Genomic DNA, 25,708 nt, shown 5'->3' with positions numbered 1-25,708 from the left:
AAAGGTAATTTTGGTTCACTGGTGGCGTCTCTCGGGTCTAGCCACCTGTATTTTGTATTGCACGGTTCAAAAATATATAACTGGAACAAACTAGTCATGCAAGCTAATACCAGTTTCCATGAAACTTAATGTTGTATACACACTGGGCCCCCTCCCATGTATTGGTCCTCCCTATATCCCTGACTTCAAACACCTTGAGATGCTTGTTTCTCGCCTGCCATGTCCCTAGCTGAATTTATTTGAACCTGTTGGATCATTTTGATGCATCATCCTCTCTTCACATTATGAAGGAGAAACCTGGATATAAGGTAAGATGTGACTGTCACAACCCCTTTGTATGGTAGAAATAATGGGTGTATCACCATCGCAGTAGGGTCTTGACAATCTGTGGCAGATGTTATGTCAATGACATTTGCAATGACATTTCTGATGTAAAAAACTGTTTCCCACTGTGGAATTAGAAATGTGATTTTAATGTTCTTATAACATTGGCACGTACTTTGCCTCATATTTATCTTATCGTCAGAAATATAAATCTAGTAATGAGCACATCATTTATATGGCCCTTTTCAGTTAGTTTTATGCAATTACACTTGCAGTACATACTTTTTGAAGAATCACTGGCAAGGTTACATGCACTTCCAATTAGGGATGGGAATTGTCGATTAATGCATTAATAGTTAATTGATAAGTTTTGATAAGCTTATCGATTGATTAACCAGTTAGTTGATAAGTGGTGTTTTTTTTTGTTTGGTTTTTTATAATCTTAATTTCCCTCAATGTCTAACATAAAAATCTACACTTTGCTGATACAGAAAGAATACAAAGGCATATTATATTTCTAAATAGTTATTTGACCATTTGCGATACAGGGCCAGGCAATGGCATGAGAAATAGAATCAAATGAAAAGTGCACTGTCTTGTCTGTCACATCACATGCAAAAGCAGAGACATTTCGATTTATTCAATTAGTTATTAACTGTTAGGTTTAACCGACAGTTTAACCGTTTAATTTTTTAACGGCGATTAACTATTAACATCCCTACTTTCAATACAGTTGTGGCCACACCATGATTATACAAGAGAAATTGCAAAGAAACTTTATTAAATGAATACACCTGTGAAGTCAACTTGGAGAAAAGGAGAGCAAAGGGTTCAAATCTGGACTGACACTCATTGGCACTGACACTCAGCTGATTGTCATTCAATCACTCATCAATTGCCTGACTAATCAGCGTCCAGTGTGACTGTTAATTGTTTCATTTATTTTCTTCTTCCAAAGATGCATCTATCTTGCCTTCTGCTGTATCTGTGCTTGGGAGTATTTTCTGAAGCATCTGGTGAGTGCACTGCAATATAATTCTGTATGTCTGTGCCTTATACTGTACATATAGTTGGTATCCAGGCATTCTGTGAATTGTAGTAGGTCACTAATGAAACATACAGTAGTGTGTTTGTGTGTGTGTGTGTGTGTGTGTGTGTGTGTGTGTGTGTGTGTGTGTGTGTGTGTGTGTGTGTGTGTGTGTGTGTGTGTGTGTGTGTGTGTGTGTGTGTGTGTTTATTATTTTTATTTATTTATTTATTTGACAGGGACAAAGCTCATTAATCAACATGTCAGTTTTCACATCAATGTAAATGGGCCAGAGTTAGCCAAAGCTAAATTTCATCTGTAGGCTTTTAAGAAATGAATGATAAAAAGAAAGACATAGTGTAGTGTGCCAGCACACAACACCATGCGTTGATGCCATGTGTGCATATGTGCCAGCACCCAACACTATGTCCATACAAAAGCACAATACAAAACAGATAAAAGAAAGACATAGTGTAGTGTGCCAGCACACTACACCATGCGTTGATGCCATGTGTGCATATGTGCCAGCACCCAACACCATGTCCATACAAAAACACAATACAACAGATAAAAGAAAGACAGAGTGTGTGTGTGTGTGTGTGTGTGTGTGTGTGTGTGTGTGTGTGTGTGTGTGTGTGTGTGTGTGTGTGTGTGTGTGTGTGTGTGTGTGTGTGTGTGTGTGTGTGTGTGTGTGTGTGTGTGTGTGTGTGTGTGTGTGTGTGTGTGTGTGTGTGTGTGTGTGTGTGCATTTTTGCCCTTGCCCAACCTTGGGTAACAACAAATGCGCAGGGCACTTTTAATCTGAGTGGATTCGATTTGGATTTTGGACAGTAAAAAAAGAAAATAAATGGAATTGGGATCACTTTTATATCCGATCTTTGAGCATAGAATTTTCTCAGCAAACATTGTCAATAAGAAGTAAGAAAATCCCAATCTGATCCACTCAGATATGGATTAATTAAAAGTTCTGAACTCTGTTGGGCCCAGTTGATATATACAGTATATACGTACTGTATATCACATACCCAGAATTTATTCCCCTGGGCGTAGGGGGAGTAATAAAAAAAAAGCTTAGAGGGTAAATGGTGCATTTATATAGCGCCTTTATCCAAGGCGCTTTACATAGATTGTGCATCAATTCACCCATTCACACACACGTTCATACACCGATGGCGGCGGAAACCATGCAAGGCACCAACCAGCACATCAGGAGCAATTTGGGGTTCAGTGTCTTGCTCAAGGACACTTCGACACCAACTCTGGGGGAGCCCGGGTTCGAACAGGCAACCTTGCGGGTGTTACCATCCAGCCACTCTACCCCTGAGCCACCGCCGCCCAGGGTGAAAAGTTGATAACTGATATCAGCCTTAGGACCTCGCGTATAGCTCAGGTGATATGCTGCTGACCCATTGGTCTTGTGAATTGGCCAGTGGCGTGCACAGACATTTAGAGGGGCAGGTGCTCAAGTTAAAAAAGGGCACCTTGTGCAGCGCGTGGAACCGGCCGGTTGCCTTAATCCATTTTGGGCGGGAACCCCTTTTGGTGTTAGCATTATGTTATGCTTTAGCTATTGAAAAATAGCAGATCTACAAGCTCATAGCGCGCCACCGAGTGGCGCGCTATGAGCTTGTAGATCTGCTATTTTTGAAAAATCCAAAAAAAAAGAAAAAAAGTTTTTTTTTTTTTTCCAAAAGGGCACATTGCCAAAAGGGCAGGGGGTGCTCTAGCACCCCCTAGTGTCTATCTGTGCACGCCACTGGAATTGGCTGTTCTATTTGGATCCAATATGCAATGTCTTCTCTTTCAGGAGGCAGTGAGTGGTGCTATAATGGCTGTGGTAAGGACCGTTTTTACAGTATACTGTATATCTGGATCAAGTAGATTATTCAATGGTGTGTGGTATATTAATATCAAGTCTTATTATGTCTGTCAGATACCACTCCCAGCCACTGGGCCGCTATCTCTGATGCTCACTGCGGAGGAGACAGGCAGTCTCCCGTCGATATTGTCACCAACCATGTCGTATCGGACTCCAAACTCAGTAACTTCACGTTTCAGAACTTCTCTAACCGGTCCTCTGTCCTAAAGTCTCTCAGCAACACCGGTCATACAGGTAATAATACTTGCATCATATATACACATCATCAGTGTGAGCCCTTCCTTTGTCCACCGTGCTCTGACGTGTGTGCATGCTGTGTATAGTAAATGCATCGTATCAACATACCAACATACCAACAGTATAAACGTGAAAAACTTACTCTAGTTACAGTCCTCACTCCTCAAACATGTCAAGGCCCCCCACATTGATCTGTATTTGTCCACGGAACCCCCTTTGAAAGGATTGTTTGTCAGGGATTTGTGCCAGGGCCTGGGATTTGTCAAGATATTAAAAAAATGGCAGACCTACAAACTTGTAAACTACAAAATTTGTAGATTTGCTATTTTCTTACAGCCAAAATATTAACAAGGGTCTTAATTGTATAAACTATTACTCACTTAGCTGGGGACCCCCTGGAACCACCTCAAGTCCCACACCCCACTTTAAGAAGCATGGTATATTGTGTCACCTTTTCTTTGGTTTAGTGAAGTGCAATTTGGAGGAGGACCAGGTAGAAGTGAGTGGAGGGGGCCTCAATGGAATCTACTCTACTATCCAGTTTCACTTCCACTGGGGAGATACAGATTTTCACCCCGGCTCAGAGCACACCGTGGATGGGTATAGATACCCCATGGAGGTAATATTGCAGTGTTTCACAATCATTTTCATGTCAAGGACCCTCACATTGATTTGTACTTGTCTGTGGACCCCCATCTGAAAATACTTTGTTGCTATTTTAACTAATTTTGCTGGGTACTCCCCAGAACCTCCCAAGGACCTCTGGGGCTCCACAGATCTCATTTTGAGAACCACTGATATATTGGATGAAGTTACATCATGATTAAGGGATTACAAGCATAATAATAAACATATGCTTGTTTTTGTTTCGTTTTGCTCAACTGTGTTTACTTGTGAAATGATTTGATCTCCACAGATGCACATTGTTAGCCTGAAGAAAGGTCTTACTGTACAACAGGCCACGGCTGATCCAGAGGGAATCGCGGTTCTGGGCTTCTTCCTAAATGTACGTTGCCACACTAGTTTATGAAGAAAGTACATTTCAGACATGTGAGCTTCTATAACATTTGACAAAAATTGGGGACAGCTATACAAGTGTTTATATTATATATAAATAAATATTTAAATATACTGTAAATATATATAAATATTTCACACATGATCATCTGGACACTTTGACATCTCAGGATCAAATCTTAGTTCTCTGGGAGTACAGAGTGAAAGAACACAGCCAAGCAGTTTTCGTTCTCATCTGACAAACAATGTTTTGAGACCGCATACGCATATATCAGTCTTACGATTTACAGAAGATCGTCACCATATTTCATCCAATTAATATATTTGGCTGATAAGAAGTCACAACTGAAATGAATTCATCCCATGCATGGAGTTCCTTGTGATGGAGCCTAATCCTCGTAAATGGAGGTTATGAGTTAAGGAGAGAGAACAGGGATTGCAGTGTCATTGCAGTACAAACAACAAACATACCTTATGACAATTATAGCCACAAGCAATTTAGATGCTATCATCTGCATCTAAGTTGCAATACCCTCCATTAACAGCCCATTCTGATTTAAACAACAATACGCTCACCAATATTGCACCTGTAGGCCTATGGCTGCAGCTTGGGTTATCCTCTTTGTCTCAAGACTCTTGACATGTTATGAGCATCCTTCTGTCAATAAACTGTGCAGTCATGATTGTTTCAGTGTTGGAAATCACTCACACTGCAGATAGCATCTAAGTTGCTTGCGGCAACTAATGACAATTAGTGGTTCATCTTCAATCTGATGTAGGTCTTTGGTAGGCCTATACTGTATAATGTATTTGATAATAAAGACACTAACACCATAATCTCTTCTCTGTAGGCAACAGAAGAAGGAGCTGCTACCTCACAGACATGGGAAGATTTCACATCTTACCTGGTGAACATCTCCTCTATAGGTTGGTCCACTGTTTCACTTGTGTGTACCCTGACATGGTCCCTGGTGAGGGGTGACTGTCATGGCAGAGGCAGACCCCTGAACACTGTTTGTGCCGAAGTTGACACTTTGGCCTGAGGGTGGCACTAGACGCAAGGTCATGGGCGTCGCTCAAATAGTTGGGGATTATCTTCCAGGGAGCATGAATGTGCTCAGTAGGTTTTATAGCAATCCTCCTAGTACATTTTGGCATATCTTGTAAGAAAGTAGAATCTTTGGCCCCAGATTGGTGCCTTCATTGACCTGACGATGGCCGACTCGTCCATCATGTGTTTGCACAAATTGCACCTAAATGAAAAGAAAATATTTGTAATAATGGAGCAAGTTATGCACCGCTTTGTCATGTTCTGCATGTGAAAGCAGCACCTTGACTTTGGCTATTCAAGTACAGACCTTGATCGTCTCTGTAGCTGTAGAAGTTCATTTAAAGCCAATGTATTTAGGAACATTACATTTTTTAATTTCTATTGATAGAATCTACGGTTGACATCAAACACAACATCTCTATCAGTGATCTGATTGAAGGTGTGGACCTGACAAAATTCTATCGATACATGGGTTCCCTGACCACCCCGAACTGCAACGAAGCAGTGGTTTGGACCGTGTTTCAGGAACCAATTAAAGTCAGCAAAGAACTGGTGAGTGCGCACGCATGCACGCACGCACGCACGCACGCACGCACGCACGCACGCACGCACGCACACACACACACACACACACACACACACACACACACACACAGGTTTTTTTTTATTGTAGATTGTGTCCAATATCACATGACCCTAAACTAGAGTATTGACTTGTTGATAGTGGTCTGCACTAACTGAGCGAGCAGTGATAATACAGTAGCCTATAGCAGCCTTCTTGGGGACTTTTGGTTCATGCATACTATTACTTTCTTTCTTTTTTTTAAACCTTTGGTAAGAATTGAACTATGGCCAGTTAGTGTTAAGTGTTAAGATGAAGGCATGTTTCTTACTTTGCTAGGGTATTTACTATTTAGGGATTTCAGATATGCTGGGAGAGTATTCCACTGAGTGGCTACGATGGTGTAATAAAACACATATTTTCCCTTAAACGCCCTGAGTAAGATCAAATGAACTTGTTGACTAGCTGTGAGCATCCCTCACTCTTGACAGGTATTTCTGAACTGAACTATTTAGGATCCTGAAAGATGAGATGAGTTAATATGTGCGTGTGTGTTTGTGTGTGTGTTAGGTTGCGCACAGGTGGTGAAAAACAACCATGCTGTTTTCATGCTCATACCCAGCCAGCCAGCCAGGCAGGCAGGCACCCACCCACACACATAAGTCCGTAAGGGAGTGGTTGCACCACTCAAAAAACACAGCCCCCTCGCATTAGGACAATATCACTCACCATCAAAAAGGAACGGTGCTTCCGATGAATATATCATGGTTAAAATAGAGTTTGAAATTACAATGGGTTTGTATAGGAGCAACTTAAAGGGAGTGTGACATTTTGTAATTCTTCTTAATTATTTTAGGTTTTCTGAGCTCAATTGCACTCAAAAAAACAGAACTTTTAACATTCAGTAGATTTTCTGTGGTCTGGGATTTTCTGGCTCAAACAAGTGCTCTGATTTTCCTGCTGTTTGTGATGTCACAGCCTGCAAATCCCATATACTGTAGGTCAATGGGATTTGCCAGCAGATGCCAGTTTTCACTGTTTTGCCTGTTTTCATTGCAGCTCAAAAGGCTTCCAAACCCCAGAGAAAACTCCAGACCACAGAAAATCCACTGAATGTTCAAAGTTCAGGTTTTTGGGGTCATATAAAACCTAAAATAAAAAATAAAAATTAATGAAAATTAATGTCATGAAACCGTTAAAAACTGTCTGGGGTGTTTGTTCACATAAGTCTGAGTAGACGATAAAATGACCAAAAGTTTATTTTGAAAGTGAAATATGTATTCACATTAGCCTGAGTAGACGTTGACATGACCAAACGTTTTTTGAAAGTGAAATATCCCTTTATGTCTGCATGCTATTCAATGGCATGTCTACAGTACATAATCTCTCCATCTCCCTTATCAGTTTTTTCATACTGTACTACGCACCAACGCACTTTATCTCTAGTGACATCTCGGTGACAGCTACCTGTATTTCCTCAAACGGGCCATCAGTTACATGCGTATCGGTCTGTTCCTTGCCAGGTTTGTCAATCAGGTGACTCCCTTCAGGGATAGTAGGCCTATTACCAAATAATACTATTGGTTTGACATCATGCATGGCTGGAGCACTTCTCTAACTTGGCATACCAACGTATACATCATTGACATACAGATGATTCACTTAATATTTTATGTTTCAGAAATCTGTGTGCACATGCACACAGAAAAAGAGAAAAGCAGATAAGTATGTCAAATGGATTTCCTTTCAGAAGATTAATGTGACATGTTGTGAGACTATCACATGAGGTTAAAGTCATACTGTTGTGTAACATCCAGACATGGCTGGGAAGTTGGAACAAACCATGAGTCTCAACGACCAATTTATGTTTTGTTTTTTTCATCTTTTTTAGATGAAACGATTCCCAATGATGAATGATGCGCTCAAAAATGTGTATCGGCCAAAACAGGATCTAGATGGACGCTATGTTTATGCTTCCCCTGCGATTCCAGGTGAGCATGGTCTGGAATGTCGTGGAATCACTACCAACGACATTTGTGATGAGATTAACCGATCAAAAATGTATCTGTTTTTGTTTTCATTATTTTGTTTCATTCTGTAGGTCATGGATGGTGCTATCATCATGATCACTGCAGTAAGTAGATTGATTTCTTAGGTGCCCAGCCCTTTTTGGGTTGACACTATACGACACATACACAAGATATCAAAATATAAATTCTCCTCAGATTACTACAGTCCCACTAAATGGCATCTTCTGCCTAAATCCTCCTGTGATGGCGAGAAGCAGTCACCCGTCAACATAGAGACCAAGAGTGTCATGAAGGATGAGAAACTTGGTGCTTTTACCTACACCAAGTTTGATGACAAGCACTCCATGAAGTACATTGTTAACACAGGACACGCAGGTTGGTGTTGAGGGTTTTATTGTTTTATTCACGTTAAACTTGGCATTCCTATTTAGGACATCTTGTTATATAGGTGAAAACTTCTCCAAAATAGCATAGGCCTAATTGTATGATCAATTTACACAAGTCGTATGTCAGTGTTGCACGGCTAAAATAGAAGATGTGCAAGATCATGACACGCTGTGAACTTGTAGGTCAGCTATTTTTGTATAGGTCAATTTGAGTGGTAAAAAAACAAAAACAACCCATCCAGACAATGAGTAAACTCAATTGATTTATTGATGTTGAGCGACAGATTTTATTTAACTCTTATCGTGCTGCCTGTACTCACTCCTCACTAACATACTGTAACTGTACTCATCTCTGACTGCTGCCAGTGAAATGCGTGCTGAAGGATAATATGGTGGAGGTGTCGGAGGGGGGCTTAGGTCACACCTACTCCACCCTGCAGTTCCACTTCCACTGGGGAGATGATTCGGACAAGTCTGAGGGTTCAGAACACACAGTGGATGCCAAGAGGTACCCAATGGAGGTACAGTAAATGAAATCAATCCAGCCGTGGAAGGTTTTTGTGAAACGTTTTTTTGTGAAAAATGTTACACCCGTCTCTCCCACTTGTACTGTACATTGAAATTTCATTTTCAGGTTGGGATAACAATTTTATCTAATCAGTAGAGAGAACCAAATATAATTTATTTGGTTCAATTCTACAGTACAGTATAGAGCGTCGCAGTCCCGCCCCCTTTCATGACGACGCCAGGCCCAGGAAATAATTCCCAATGCATTTTCCCCATTTCAAAAAGTATTTATTTAAATACCTTTTAAGCGTCATACAAAGCCAACTCGAGTCGTGAAAAATCATGTCAACAAACACAATATTTTGGACCAAACAAATAATTACAAAGAAGAAAAACAACAAAAAAAGTGTTGTAACCTGCCATTTTTTTCTTCTTTCTAATTATTTGTTCGGCCCAATAAACATTGTGTTTATTGTCATGATTTGTCACGACAAGAGTTGGCTTTGTCCGCGGCGTAAACGTCTTTAAATAAATACTTTTTGAAAAGTCTATGAGGAAAATGAACAGGGAATTCTTTTCCGGGTCACTCGAGGGGGCGGGACTGCGACGCTCTATAGTGTGCCACTTATTTATCCTGTATCCTGTATCAGTTCTCCCTCCTGATTGGATAAAATTGGTAGCTGGAGAGACCCCTAATAGGCTACAGAACAAATACTCTATAGAAGTGGTTCTCAAACTGTGAGCCAGGACCCACAGGGGGTCCTCAAATTATTTTTGGGCGTGAAAATGTTCACAATATTTATCTGGAGAAACAAATCAAATATAATGTATTGCCTCAGGCCCTCAACTCTTAACAATTCCAAGTGCTCGTCAGTAAAAGGGTTACAAATTTAAAACTTGACAGTTGTCAATCTGCATGCTATGACTCTTCATTTTTCAGATGCACATCGTGAACAAGAGGAAAGATTTAACTGTGGATGAGGCAATAAAGACTTCAAATGGACTCGCTGTGCTAGGGTTCTTCATCGAGGTAAAGTGAGCAAGCTGCATTATCCTAACTCAAACCCTAACCCAATCCTTAACCCTAATCCTTATCTAACCCTAATCCCAATTTCTGATAAGGAAGGAAGGAAATACAGATGTGTTTGAGTTCATCATAGGTAGATAATATAGCCTACTGTGTAGGCTACTTTAATAACAGCAATAATGTGACCGACATGTCCTTGTACGCACGCAGGTTGGTGACATCTCAGAGTTCGAATGCTGCTACCCTTTATTATTGAACAGGGATCCCTTGAAAAATAGATCTTGATCCCAATGGGATTTTCACCTGTATAAATACAGGTATAACTAAAAGATATTACCGTAGTGCTGTGAAAGCTTCTATCCGATGGAAAGAACTAATGATATTACCTACAAATACTGTTTACTTTTATTTATCTTTCAGGCTGTGAATGTCTCAAAGAGGAGTGACTGGACACTTAAGACATACAGGGCCCTATTAAGCAAGTGGAATCTAATTACATATAATTTTACAGTTTTTAAGACGTGGGGGCGGGTGCAATGTCATATTACAATTATGGGCCAGGTAAGAAGCGCTTTCGACACCCCGTGGTGTGAGCAAAACGGCCTTGAATTAGTCATGGGAGTGTTTAAGGGAGTTTTGAGGCTTACCCAATGAACATGTCCGTACTATTCTCTTTACGACACCAGCTGATGATGCGCCCTTTTCGGCAAGTGGTATTACATTTCTGCAGACTGGCACCATAGACATGACATGACTTTGTCACATTTGGGTTAATTATTCATATTGCACTGCATGCTGTCACCTTTATGCCTCCAAAGAACAGATCCACAAGCTGTCACAGCCATGATGTGCATAGCTTGTAGGCCTATGTCTCTATTTTGTTAAGTAACTTGCAGTTTTCATTGGAAAGTCATTACAGCGGCGCAGCCATATGCTAAGGGAGGGAGATATACGCACATCGTCACTTAATTTGTTTTTGTTCTAAGCATGAAAAACAGCTGTAAAAATCTTTATTCTAGTTCATTTGATTCATAAATGAATAACTAAGACTTTGAAATGGCACCTACCTATACCTTTCAGATCGGAATGGAACTGCGAGTAGATACGCAGCATTGGCTGGCAAATTGGCAATCCATGCGTAATGTTCCCAGAATCGTCTAACCCCCGAACATACAAGTTCGTTTGATATTGTTTAATTCGATAAAAATAGAACCATGTACCATACAGCGAATGAAAGCAAGATTCCTAAGGAATATGGGGATTTTTACATTTTAAAAAACGGTTGAGAAATGAGAGAACCATGAGTGTTTATAATATCAAATATTATAAGAATAATATGAAAGACAAACGGGCTGTGAAGAGCTCAGCTCACCATCCCGACAAGGAGGAAATATAGCCTATAGTGCATGCACGTATATGCACTGACTGTTGCACACACGCTCTTTATTTGTTTCTATTGAAAAACACCAGTAAAATAACGTTTATTTTATTTTATTTCATTCGAGTCACGACGAAGGAATGAGTTGAAATGCCATACGTGCGCCATGCGTATTGCTGCGGCCCCAATGTTATGGTCTTCGCTCGTAGCATATTATTGAAGAAGAATTGAGTCGGGTGTGATACAGCGTATGAAAGCAAACCTCCCAATGAGTATGGAGATGTTTTAATTTCTAAAAAAGGTTGAGAAATGAGCGATATATGACCCTTTATAATCTCAACGAGAAAGCCAGAAAACTCGCTGTTGCCATGTGTCATAGAAACAAGTAAATAGGTCTATAAACATACTCCCAAAATAATCGCATATAACAGGGGTCTACAACCTATTTTAAATGAAGTGCCATGTTTTTATTTTCTAGATAGTGAGTCTGCCATATCAAGATTCCTTTTAATGACACCACATTAAAATTTCCAGCATATTTTGATTGTCCACAAATATAAAGTTCTTCCTTCTTTTTACATATTTTCTTGCACATTGTTAGAATGATCATTATAAATATATATCCCCCTGCAGTCAGAGTTCATTGTTTTAATGAATGAATGTGATGCATTGTGAGCTGGTAGATCTGCTATTTTCAAAAGTAATCTTTGAAAAAAGTGACAATTGTGGAATATTTTTGAAAAATGTTATTGAAACATTTAAAAACACAAATCTGTCATGGGGGTCACTGGCTTAGTTGGGCAAATGCATTAATCTGGGGGTCCTTGACATGGGAATGTCGCTGTGTGAGGATCACTGGTTTAAACAACATTAGGAGAAAAGCCCAAATAAGCACTTTAGAAACAAGAAAAGCAACCACAACTACCAATATTTACAAGCATCTTTGCAGAAAAAGAAGCCGCTTATAATAAACAGACATGGCAACACTCCAGCAGCACTCCAGAGCCGCTCAAGTGTAAAATGAAACAGTGCTTTTTGCTTTTAAGACGTGGTCAGACCCAGGCGGAATCGGTATGCGCTGAGTGTTTTTAGGTCAAGGGGCTTAATAGCAAATTAGCGCAAAGCGAAAATAATTAACATATGGACACTCCCCCAATGCTAAATTATGCAGGAACGTGGTATTCCATATGAGTGAGCGCTCACCACGGCTTCCATAATACGAAAAGGCGCAGAGCGAGGGCGAAATCTGTATTACCGCATGGGTTTTTCGTCTTGCTTAATAACAGTGTATGCACAGCAATTAGCAAAAATAGCCAATTGCAACGTGCTGAGAGCTTGTAGATTGGCTATATTCATTTCGATTTGATTTTTTTTTTTATTGCAGATCATTTGACTAAATTATTATGTTTGTCCCACACCATTTCTGGACTAGTTTTACATTTATCTTATTATTTTATTTTATTTATTATTCTGCCTAAATGTCATGGCCATAGGCTACTAGATTTAACCCTACTGCATACAGTATGTTGAAGAGATTTGCTAACTTGTGGCCCTATACCTCTCACGCTGCTCATCTTGTGATAGCAAATGGAGGTCCATATAACTTGTCTTTGGAAGAAACATTTCTGAATGATTTCTTAGGCCACAGATGGTGGAAAGTCACGTGCTGAAAGTTCAGGACATGGAGATGAACATGGAGATGGAGATGAAGGTGGGCATGAAGATGCAGATGGGCATGGAGAGGTAATTGAAAAAGCTTCCACCTTAAAAGCACCCCATATTTTTAAGTGGGATTCCACTGGTCGAATAACAACTGTCACTCGACAGAAATCACACTTCTCTGTTGACAGCTGTAGAAAAGTTCACGCAATGACGTATAAATAGGCCTAAATAATAAGCACCAGTCTTTTGATATACACAGTACATAAAATAACCTACATTTGGCATTTTAAGTGAATAGTAAAATCTCCTTATTACAATGAATGAAATGTCTCTGTAGGGTGGGAGTTCCGCGACCAGCTCTGATGCCTGGAAAACATTTACTTCATACCTGTCTTCTGTTCAAGACATAGGTACGTACCGGTACACACGGCTTGAGCCACTTAAGCCAGGCTATTACCTCTACCTCCACTACAATGAATAGTGAAAATAGCTGATCACGATGCAACACATTGTGAGCTTGTAAATAGATGCCCCAAATTGCATAGGGATAGCAGGTTTCAAAGTGGTTAAAATCCTCCCTCTATCAAATCAGGAAGCCAAGCTGATATCATCAAGGACATTTCCATTGATGACTTACTTGGTGATGTGGACCGCTCAGCATACTATCGCTACAATGGCTCCCTGACCACTCCCACCTGCAATGAAGCAGTGATCTGGACTGTCTTCAAAAATCCAATCAAAGTGGACAAAAAACTGGTACGTGTCACTTACTGCCTCATGTGACCTGTTTCTCCGATGAAGGCTGGGACCGAGGCTACCTGTTTCTAATGTTGTTTACTCACACTATCCTCTCTTCTTATGGAAACTACAAAATGATGGAGCTTGCACGAAAAACACAAAAATACAAAAACAAAATCCATAGATTGTTGGATTCTGCTAACAATAATAAGTAGAGTAATCTTTTACATTTGTGTCTCCGATTGACATTATGTAATACTGTACTATGCACTGCAGATGTGAATCCCTTATGGCCTTTAACCACTTAAAACCTTCAAATTGGTAAACTAAAACAAAATCTCTTCTCTCTGCTAGCTGTACTACAAGGCATTCCAGTGCAACAGGTAGTGATTTTGTAGAATATGGAACAGGGATGCTATAGGGTTCATGTGGTTATAAACTCAATACTTGATCCTCTCATTCACATGGTCATAATGCATCTAATGCAGTTGTTAATCAGCTACCTCTCAGAGCAGTTCACAGAATATCTGTAGCTGTGCAATCTGGGAACCCATGTTGGTCAAAAAAGGTGGAAAAGTAAAATATATTGTTTTAATTTATAGCCTACTCTGCTCCATAGCATGACACTGACACTCGCTGACAAATTGATTTTCAAGTTGAGCTTAAAGACCATGGGCCCTATTAAGCAAGTGGAATCTAATTACATATAATTTTACAGTTTTTAAGACGTGGGGGCGGGTGCAATGTCATATTACAATTATGGGCCAGGTGAGAAGCGCTTTCGACACCCCGTGGTGTGAGCAAAACGGCCTTGAATTAGTCATGGGAGTGTTTAAGGGAGTTTTGAGGCTTACCCAATGAACATGTCCGTACTATTCTCTTTACGACACCAGCTGATGTCCTCATGGAATGCGCCCTTTTCGGCAAGTGGTATTACATTTCTGCAGACTGGCACCATATAGACATGACATGACTTTGTCCCATTTGGGTTAATTATTCATATTGCACTGCATGCTGTCACCTTTATGCCTCAAAAGAACAGATCCACAAGCTGTCACAGCCATGATGTGCATAGCTTGTAGGCCTATGTCTCTATTTTGTTAAGTAACTTGCAGTTTTCATTGGAAAGTCATTACAGCGGCGCAGCCATATGCTAAGGGAGGGAGATATACGCACATCATCACTTAATTTGTTTCTGTTCTAAGCATGAAAAACAGCTGTAAAAATCTTTATTCTAGTTGATTTGTTTCATAAATGAATAACTAAGACTTTGAAATGGCACCTACCTATACCTTTCAGATCGGAATGGAACTGCGAGTAGATACGCAGCATTGGCTGGCAAATTGCCAATCCATGCGTAATGTTCCCAGAATCGTCTAACCCCCGAACATACAAGTTCGTTTGATATTGTTTAATTCGATAAAAATAGAACCATGTACCATACAGCGAATGAAAGCAAGATTCCTAAGGAATATGGGGATTTTTACATTTAAAAAAACGGTTGTGAAATGAGAGAACCATGAGTGTTTATAATATCAAATATTATAAGAATAATATGAAAGACAAACGGGCTGTGAAGAGCTCAGCTCACCATCCCGACAAGGAGGAAATATAGCCTATAGTGCATGCACGTATATGCACTGACTGTTGCACACACGCTCTTTATTTGTTTCTATTGAAAAACACCAGTAAAATAACGTTTGTTTTATTTTATTTAATTCGAGTCACGACGAAGGAATGAGTTGAAATGCCATACGTGCGCCATGCGTATTGCTGCGGCCCCAATGTTATGGTCTTCGCTCGTAGCATTTTATTGAAGAAGAATTGAGTCGGGTGAGAAATTAAAAGGTTGAGAAATGAGCGATATATGACCCTTTACAATCCTAACGTTTGAACGTTTGAGACAGAAAGCTCGTCTCCTGCTGTTGCCATGTCTCATAGAAACAAGTAAATAGGTCTATAAACATACTCCCTAAAGAATCGCATATAACAGGGGTCTGCAACCTATTTTAAATGAAGTGCCATGTTTTTATTTTCTAGATAGTGAGTCTGCCATATCAAGATTCATTTTAATGACACCACATTAAAATTTCCAGCATATTTTGATTGTCCACAAATATAAAGTTCTTCCTTCTTTTTACATATTTTCTTGCACATTGTTATAATGATCATTATAAATATATATCCCCCTGCAGTCAGAGTTCATTGTTTTAATGAATGAATGTGATGCATTGTGAGCTGGTAGATCTGCTATTTTCAAAAGTAATCTTTGAAAAAAGTGACAATAATAATATTTTTGAAAAATGTTATTGAAACATTTAAAAACACAAATCTGTCATGGGGGTCACTGGCTTAGTTGGGCAAATGCATTAATCTGGGGGTCCTTGACATGGGAATGTCGCTGTGTGAGGATCACTGGTTTAAACAACATTAGGAGAAAAGCCCAAATAAGCACTTTAGAAACAAGAAAAGCAACCACAACTACCAATATTTACAAGCAACTTTGCAGAAAAAGAAGCCGCTTATAATAAACAGAAAACAGACATGGCAACACTCCAGCAGCACTCCAGAGCCGCTCAAGTGTAAATCAAACAGTGCTTTTTGCTTTTAAGACGTGGTCAGACCCAGGCGGAATCGGTATGCGCTGAGTATTTTTAGGTCAAGGGGCTTAGTAGCAATTAGCGCAAAGCGAAAATAATTAACATATGGACACTCCCCCAATGCTAAATTATGCAGGAACGTGGTATTCCATATGAGTGAGCGCTCACCACGGCTTCCATAATACGAAAAGGCGCAGAGCGAGGGCGAAATCTGTATTACCGCATGGGTTTTTCGTCTTGCTTAATAGGGCCCATGCATGTCTTGTCAGTAAGTGTCACCATAGTACTAGGGAGGACAAATTCTGCTTTCAAATTATAAATTATGGCGAGCGTTTAAAGCTGCGTTCCTACCTGCTATTCAAACTGGGCCTCCCACCCGAGGGCCAGAACTTCTACAGCTGAGTTAAAATGAAAAGCCTGTTTGGTCAGGGCAGGCTGTTGTGTTGCTTGTTGTGTGTGTGTGTGTGTGTGTGTGTGTGTGTGTGTGTGTGTTACTATGACAGTGGCTACGTCATGACCAGGTTTATCTAAAGTTCATCTCAGATAAAAACCACTGATACATCGGCTGCAGGTAATCTTTTCGAAACTGACTCACTGCATCCCGCAATACTATAGTCAAAGGCTCACACTTTGATCACACAGATGACACAGCTGAAGGAAGGTCTGATAGAGTAGCTTGTACAGTTGCTGAAGAGCTGAAAGGTTGTTGTGGTAGCGTGTGACCTGTTTGACTCGTTTATCTGAAAGTCTTCAGCATTTCTGTCTGTATAAGTGACGGCACAAACAAACCTAACAAACCAAACAAATTCCTTTGAAATGCCACGTTTGAGATGCTATGGATATGCATGTGCAATGTATTGACTGAAGCAATTTCACTTTGCGGTTGCTTCTAATATGATCGATTACAACAAAAAAGATCATAACCTTTCTTTACTCCCACCAGATGAAATTGTTCCCAAGCCACGCGGGGTACAGCAACGTATATCGCCCTCAACAGTCCCTTCATAGCAGGAAGGTTTATACCACAACTGGAGCCAGTGCTACAGGACGCCTCACATCACTACTTCTGGTGGCCTGCCTGTGTGCCTCATTGTTGAAATAGTTTGGTTGTAACCAGAGAGGCCCCCCTGTGTATTATAGACCGCTTTAATTTTTCAGAAAAGAGTTTGGAAATGCGTGTTTGGTTAACTATTATTAATTTATAAAATGTATATTTTTTGGAATTACGTTATCAAATCTATTAAAGGAAATGTATAGGGAAATGTATAACGGGTCAGAAAAAAGGTCACCTGTGTTGATGTCCATGACTGTTGTATCCATCACATTGCAATGTGCTTATAGATTTGAGTGTTTGTGTGTGCTTCTTAAAATGACTTAATACCTAATCTCAACTAATTTAACTCAGATTGCCATTCAAAATGGTTGCCTTTTTGAACTACTAAATATACACAGTGACATGCAAACCTTGCATTCTGGGACACGCCAATCCATCATTCCTTCATTTAACTACACTTTAGTGACATCAATCAAAAAAGTTTTTGCTTATTTCTCCTTGCTGACCTCATGACAGCAGTGATGGTAAAGGCAGTAACAGAGAAGATCAACTCGCATAAATATATAATTTACAAGTATCCAGTGTAATTCTTTATGAAACGGTGTGCATACTTTCTTTTAAATTTCATATTTTGGTCACCCACCAGTAGGCCTAATTTACTCACTGTAAATTACCTTTCAGCTTCATTTATGAATTCACTCTTGGAGTCTAACCCCCTTCCAAACCTGCGCATGAAGGATTTAGATTAAAACCTCATTTGTATCTTGTCATATTGGTAAAAGTTGATGACAGAAGGAGGAAGGAGGAAATAGTACAGTAGATAAGCTTATCTTGTAAAATGAATACACACACACACACACACACACACACACACACACACACACACACACACACACACACACACACAGTGAAAGATCATCAGCAAGAGTAAAAGCTTAAAACTTATGTAACATTTTTAGCTATTTTTTGTATAAGTAAAAGTACTGAAAACTGTACTTTTACTTCTACTCCAGTACAGTACATCTTGAGGACAATATTGCACTTTTACTCCACTACAATTACTTGAAAACGTACTAGGTACTTTATAGATTTTGATTATTATTACAAATCAGACATTAACCACTTATGTAAATTTCGGCCATTTGAAAATAAAATAGCCTATCTACAAGTTCACAATGCGTCACAGAGCACATGTTTTCATATGAAAAGTATACTTATTTTCTACTTTTGGTACTTTAATGGGTTAGTTCAGATTTTTGGACTTAAAGCTGTAGGAAATACTTGCATTTAATATAGTGGTTTCAAAGGCATTCATTGCCTGATTCCCGTGGTGAGAGTTCTGGTTTGGTTTTGGTGAATATTATAGTTCTGGTTATTTGGTGGGGGTCTGGGGGCCACCCATTAAAAATAAATTAATCCACAAAACTAGCGTAATTTGTATTGTTGACCTATTTCTACCATATAGCGCAACATTTGTTCAACTTTGACCCCTCTGTCACATTTTTTGTGTCCCGTATCACTACACCAGCAGCAGAACAAGCGCACATTCTCTGATTAATAGTTTAATATGTTGGGATGTTTTGTAGTTTTGTAGTTCTCCTTTCATTGTATAAAAGGATAGTCTGTGTCTTGTGGTTGATGACACCTTTAAGCATATGACAGAAGCAACTTCAGAGGTGTTATGAGTATATGACCCCATAGGCCAAGACGAGAAGATGACATCTTTGAGCATGTAATGGGGCAGTCACGTTGAAGCAGTCACGGTGATATTATTGTAGCATCACCCCTTCACCTGGTGTTATCAGGCGGTCAAAAGTGGTCTTCTGTCTTCCTAAAGGAATTGTTATTGCACTCTTCTTATCAATGGCCTTGGGGCCGGCCCGCCGGAACATGCACTCCTTTAGCTCGGAACACAGGCACAGGGCCTGTGTCATCTGACACTACGTTCAGTTAACAGGACTTGTGTAAATTGTTACATATACAAGCCATTATTGATGGAGAAAGCAGATCAAAACGTATCCATCAGTACTCTGTCCTTCCAGAAAGATATGATTTAAACCAGTCAAGTGCAGCGTTACTGAGTCCGATGGTGGAGTGAAGGCGGTTGAGTAAAATATCATGGTCGACAGTGTTGAACGCATAATGTCCAGGATAAGCAGAGAGGGGAAGCCAGCATCAGCTGCCATCAGGAGGCCATTTGTGACCCACTAGGGCGGTGTATAGGCGGAACAAAAACAAGATTGAAGTTTTTCACAGAGATTGTTGAGATGGTTTTGAAGCTGTGTAGCCACTACTTTCCCCAGTATTTCAGAGAGGAATGGGAGGTTTGAGATAGTTGGCAAGAATGTCTGCGTCGAGGGTGGGTTTTTCTGAAGAGGGGAGTAAGAATTGTAGTTTTTAGAGCGGATGGAACATGGCCAGCCTGCAGGGAGAGGGTGATGATTTTTGTGATAAGGGGAGTTATTGCACAGATGTTGGATTTGACTATGGCGATGGGAAGGGGGTCCAGGGCTCAGGTAGAAGACTACCTGATCTTTTTGACAATGCTTGCTGTGTGGTGTTGGCGAAGCAAGAGGAGGGGGTGTACCATCCCAGACTGTGGGACGACAGTTGGGACAGGTGTAGTGACAGAGTGGGAGATAATCAGAATCAGAATAAGGTGAGAATAACTTCTGCTATATGTACTGTGCATATACCGTACATAAGGACATTATTCAAGGTGCAACGTTATTCACGGTGCAACATTATTCAAGGTGTGTATAGTCTGCGGGTGGTTCAAGGAAGAGCTAAAGTCCAAGTCAACTAATCCTGGTATAGTCCACAGTAGGGTCAGGGAGAGCAAAAAAAGCGAAGGTCTAAGGTCAAACTACACAGGCATTGCCTGTCATCAGGCCGCTGAGCAGGACATCGCCTTTCATCAGGTTGCTGCAGGCAAGTCTCGTGCCTTGCTCAGCGTATTGTTGACAGCCATGCCTCAGCAGCCCGGAGAGAGAGAGAGAGAGAGAGAGAGAGAGAGAAGAGAGCGGATGTTGTCTACCTTGGTACATTCCAAGGTAGACCTGGAGCATTCCAAGCCCTCATTGCCTGAATCTAGTCTTCTGTCTCTCCTGTCTATTTATGGTGAGGTTTCCCGCATACCCAGTATACAATAACTACAGTAGCTACCTGGTGTCAGAATTTGGGATGTAACAGTTAATCAAACTAATCGATTTAATCTATTATTTAAAACAAATCACACCTGTGTGAAGTGTGGGGCTCTTATCATCGTACATCATCATCGCTGACTTCTTACTGACAGTTGAGAGTTGAATACAACATATCAATTTTTTGTGTTTACACTATGACGTAAAATTGTCCATTTATTGTCAATGGAAATGTAATGTTTGTGTAGGACAAAGTTTGCGCACAGACACTAAAAGCTGGACATAGCCCCTCAAAATTAAATAATCCATTTTAATAAAACTTATTTTGGAGGAAACGTTTAAAAATTCTTTTTTTCTCTCCATAAAAAAGGAAATAGCACATACAAGCTCACAACCATGGCTTACAACGATGGTCCACATCATGACATGCTGTGAGTTTGTAGGTTTGATATTGCTATTTTTGTGCAACACTGTTGTACAAATAATGGGGCATCGATATATATATAAAAAAATAACAAATTATTTTAAGAAATTAACAAATTATTACCATTGCCTTTTGGGAGAGCAAAACTCAAGTCCCTCCACCCCTACAATATGGCGGCACAAGAGATTCTTAGTTCTATCCCTGAGGCCTCATACACACGTATCAAACAAATGTTCTGTGTTCCGTCTGTGTTTAATGGCTGCCGCAATGCAATTCCAATGCGAGTCACATGGTTTGACCAAACATTCAAGTGACGTGGCTGCACAACACACAGTATGACGACGAAAGAAGAGCCTTCTGTAACTAATGTGCCTTGAATGAATGTACGTACTGGGACAGAAAGATTGTTATTATTAAAAGATTATTATAGGGGAGAACGGGGTAAGATGAACCACCTTTTGCTTAAGTTGTCCTGGAAGCAAGGCAAAATGAGATGGCAGTAAAATCTAATGATCTACACATATTTCAGGATGTCTTCTATTATTGAAATGATGAGTAAGCACCTATGACAAAGGGCTATGAAAATATTACCTTTTTTTAAAAAGTGGTAATGTGGCTCAATTTGCCCCAGGTAAGGGGTAAATTGATCCAAGTCAAGGGGTAAGTTGAACCACATGATATTTTAATGTAAAGAGCTTAAACTTGAACAGATAATGTATTCAATTATTGAAAATAATTTAATAACAGTTTTCCCTTTTGCAAATAGTCTTATTCATTTGTTTATTTATTATTTAAACAATATAAAGACAATTAAAAAATGTTTGTTATTCAGAACCTTATAATATTTGCAATATTGTTAATACAATATAGAAAATTTGCAAACATTTGCAACCATCCAAATTAAAGGTCATTCAGTATAATTTGATTAGCAAAGACTTAATACAAAATATGAATAGTGATTCACATTAAGAAAATTGGCTCAATTTACCCCCAGACATTTGGTTCATCTTACCCACACTCCCACAGCCACCATTTAGGTAGAATAATACTTCAGACAATGTATTTGCTAAATTATTCACATTAGTTTCAACCTGCCGACTACTGATGGGAAAAAAAATCTGTCACTCTTTACAAATCCTTTTTGACCACAGAAATGTGTTAAATGAGGTGGCATGTGCGCCCAGAGGCATGTTTACGTCTTGAGTGTAAGTCAAGGTTCTCAACGTTTTTAATTAATACTTCTCTGTAGGTCTTGTAAGGTGGAAGAACCAGAAAATCCTTCCTATGGAATTCATCCAAGAATGGTGTATGTCAATCAGGTCACAAGTTATGTTGGCTGTCTTGTGACCTGAGCAATGATTTTATCTGTAGACTGTGTATTGGTTACTTCCTAGTGTACGTGTCTCTTTTACATATCTCGGATTTTTTTATCTGAGGTTATGTAAGGTTAGTTGGGCTTTGATGAAATATAAAAAGAAAAAGATTAATACATATTTAAATGCAATGATTCTGTAAATAAAACAATTTAAAAACACATTAGGTTGCAACAGTAATGACACTTGACAGTAGCATGACAGTAGCCAATAGTTTTCATATAGAATGAATGATTCTTATGTGTTGCTTCAATAAATAAAGATTTATTTGATTGTACTCTTGGTCCTATTATGAAAAAGTTAAAAACTAAATAAAAAATAAAAATTCTTCTTCTTCTTTTGTTTCCTCACATGACGAACCATACATACTACAAAAAAGACTAAAGAGGGGGGCAACGGTAGCTCAGTCGGTAGCGCTGTCGCCTCACAGCTATAGAAGGTCCTTTCTGTGTGGAGTTTGGATGTTCTTCCCGTGTCCCCCTACCCTCACAATACCCGGCTCACAGTAGAAAGAATTGTAAATTATTCTTTTCCAAAAGAGCATGATATGACATCTTGTAGCCAAGATGAGGTTGGTGGTGGTTTCTACCTTTCCAATGAAACAAAAGTTGTCGACAGGCAATGATGAGAGAGCAGAATGAGATCCCACTAGTTTGCTTAGAGGAATGGGTAAGTCTATCTGGGCAAATGGTTATTAGACCTGATTCACTAAGCTGTTTACACCCATATTTTGGGTGTAAAGGAATTTTCCAAACTTCCCATGTTAGTATAGTCTGATTCAGTAATATATTTTTTTGTCTGTGCATTTTGCGGAGGGCCACTCTTTCTCAAGTCTGCTCGGAATCAGACTTACATGGGACCAAAGCTTCATCCATCCATCTATCTTTCAACCGCTTATCTGTAGTCGGGTCGCAGGGGCAACAGCTCCACTAGAGAGCTCCAGACTTCCCTCTCCAGAGCAACATTAGTAACTTCTTCCGGTGGGATCCCAAGGCGTTCCAAGGCCAGTGAGTCGATGTGATCCCTCCATCTGCGCCTTGGTCTGCCCCGGGTTCTCCTCCCAGTGGGATGTGCCTCGAGGACCTCCTTAGGGAGACACTCGAGAGGCATCCTAACCTAATCGGGCCGACATTGTGTGTAATACCTCAGAGATTGTAGCGAAAAGTTGTTCTCAGTAATGTGAGAGCTTGGGACATGTGCAAAATGTGTGGGACAATGTCTTTGGTGAGTGACTGGTGACACTTAATTGTCACAACATGAGTCTGTTAGTTCTGGGAACAATTTAGTGTGCCTAGCTATGCTGCAATGAGTACTGTGAAGTGTGAACTTGATTAAGGAGGAGTTTATGGCTTTGATTGCCTCTGCCCAATATTGGTCTAAAAGGGCGATTCCTATGTTCTGATTAAACAGTTGGTTAAACAAACAGATTCCCCCAGTAGTTTGTCTACATTTTATTTTATTTTATTTTATTAAGCTTTGGCAGACACAGGCTATGAGAAAAAACATATTCAAAGAGCCTATCACAGATCTGGGTATATATAAACTGAATGTTGGATGATTAAACGTCCTTGAGATTTATGGGATAATCATGATCACATATTGAGGAGGTGTTTGTTTGGTTTACATGAAAAACTTGTTTGCATATCTTGATCTTGAAACGGGGGTGATGGTAAGGTAAGAGGCGTGCTCTGCTGAACCGAATAAAAGAGAGCTGATCCTTTCCCAGGGAGAACTTTAAGGTGGCAACTGGCAACAGGTGTTTTGTGAAGGTAAGAAACGTTTTATTTTTTTTTCTTACATTTTTATCCCATGATTTTGCAACCCATTTTTTCACCCAGTGTCAATTATCTAATGTAATCCTGGGCACTACACTTCCTCTGCCAACCTGGGGGGGGGGGGGCAGAGGACTGACCTCATGCCCCTTTCTATGCATGAGGAGTCCAAGCTGCTCCTTTACACCTGACAGGGGGGAATTTCCCTGGACGGACGTAGCGCGGAAGGAACACGTTATTCCGACCAGTTCCTTTCCCATCCATCAGGCGCTCCGGCTGACCAGGGGGAGGTAGTTTAGAGACCAGGATTACTGCATGTTTTTTGTGAGGGTACCTACCCTAGGGGACAGGGAGAACATGCAAACTCCACACAGAAAGGCCCTTTCGACAACCCCGCCTGGGGCGTTTTTTTTATTTGCTTTTCCCCCTTTAAATTTAGGCTGTTAATGTGCTAGCCTTAATTAATATTGCTAATTTGATCAAAAATGGTGACATGGTCATATATTGAGGCATAGCTTAAATAGAGCTTTATGGTCAATGGGATAACTTTGCGGGAAGCAATGAGTGCACTTTAATTGCCAATTGAATCACTTGTTTGCAGTCTATTGATCATTTAATTTCACAGTTGTTCTTTTGCATTTGATTTGAGTGACGTGAATTGCTGTCACTCACCGTTTTCTGTCCGTTTCTTTTTAGATGAAGTGGCTTCTTGTGTTGGTTTCTTGCGCTCTCTTGTCAAGCTGGGCTGTAGTCAAGGCGGATGAGGCTGTAGTCAAGGCGGAAGTCAGGGCTTCGGACGCAGTCGGTAGGCCAAGTGTTTATTTTGAAGTAATTTACATTTGTTCATTTTGTTTAGATAGCCATATTGGTAATCTAGTTGCATATGCATGGCCGTATCAGGCTATAATGAACCTTTTGTTTTTGTTGTTTTCTCCCGCAGTTTGGTGTTACCATCTTCCAACTTGCAGTAAGTCTATTGCGCATAATATTCCTCTAAATACCTACGCAAGTATACGCAGATCAGTGGTTCTTGACATGTGTTCGGATATAGCACACAGATCAATACAAGCTTGTCGATCTGCTATTTTCAGCAAAAGCTTTAATTGCCCACAATAACTGAAAACAGAAAATCGAGTCCTGACTCTTGAGGGGCTCCGCTCAATCATAAGGGATTTAATTGGTTAATAATACAATGATGTGATTAATACAATGAACACCCGCTATGCTGCTTGACTAATTGAAACTCTTGTGTTTGTGCTCTTTTAGACTATACCCTTTGGCCGACCATTGCTCCGAGTCATTGTAATGGTACCAGGCAGTCTCCCATTAACATCGTCTCGGCATCAGCCACCGGCGACTCCAATTTGGGAGCCTTCACCTTTAACAAGTTCGACTACAACATGTCATTGACAAGCATCTCCAACACTGGCAAAACAAGTGAGAGACCTTTTCATTGTTGTCGGGCAAGCAGAAACCTCTTATATCCATATTCAGTGGCGTGCACAGACATTTAGAGG

The 25,708-nt window shown here is 40.1% G+C and overlaps 2 protein-coding genes across 2 annotated transcripts in view; both read left to right on the top strand.

The window, feature by feature from the left end:
- The first annotated feature begins 209 nt into the window (after positions 1 to 209).
- Positions 210 to 17,677, top strand: LOC306915026 (uncharacterized protein). The gene is made up of 17 exons (XM_079492272.1): positions 210 to 308; positions 1,283 to 1,340; positions 3,159 to 3,188; positions 3,285 to 3,464; positions 3,935 to 4,086; positions 4,384 to 4,473; positions 5,336 to 5,411; positions 5,924 to 6,087; positions 7,989 to 8,088; positions 8,199 to 8,231; positions 8,323 to 8,502; positions 8,880 to 9,034; positions 9,961 to 10,050; positions 13,067 to 13,240; positions 13,425 to 13,497; positions 13,680 to 13,843; positions 17,369 to 17,677. The coding sequence occupies exons 1-17, from the start codon at positions 285 to 287 to the stop codon at positions 17,525 to 17,527; spliced, it is 1,902 nt and encodes a 633-aa protein (XP_079348398.1). The 5' UTR covers positions 210 to 284; the 3' UTR covers positions 17,528 to 17,677.
- Positions 17,678 to 23,634: 5,957 nt separating this feature from the next.
- Positions 23,635 to 25,708, top strand: part of LOC306915025 (carbonic anhydrase 4-like) — a gene marked incomplete at its 5' end in the record, with an annotated part of 6,806 nt that continues 4,732 nt past the window's right edge. Inside the window, 4 exons of the mRNA XM_079492271.1 lie at positions 23,635 to 23,643; positions 24,888 to 24,996; positions 25,132 to 25,158; positions 25,458 to 25,628. Coding sequence (XP_079348397.1) covers positions 23,635 to 23,643; positions 24,888 to 24,996; positions 25,132 to 25,158; positions 25,458 to 25,628 — 316 coding nt within the window. The remainder of the gene's footprint in view (positions 23,644 to 24,887; positions 24,997 to 25,131; positions 25,159 to 25,457; positions 25,629 to 25,708) is intronic.

This window comes from Electrona antarctica (assembly GCF_951216825.1).
Source record: "Electrona antarctica genome assembly, chromosome: 22".
NCBI lineage: Eukaryota > Metazoa > Chordata > Actinopteri > Myctophiformes > Myctophidae > Electrona > Electrona antarctica.
Note: the sequence above shows the minus strand (reverse complement) of the source record. Positions and strands in the feature narration are given on the sequence as shown.

Bases quoted from the DNA above. Each gene is read 5' to 3' on its own strand.
- LOC306915026 (XM_079492272.1), top strand. From the start codon at position 285: ATGAAGGAGAAACCTGGATATAAG. The intron at 8,232-8,322 runs GTAAGTAGATTG...AATTCTCCTCAG, and splicing joins CTATCATCATGATCACTGCA to ATTACTACAGTCCCACTAAA. The intron at 13,844-17,368 runs GTACGTGTCACT...TACTCCCACCAG, and splicing joins TCAAAGTGGACAAAAAACTG to ATGAAATTGTTCCCAAGCCA.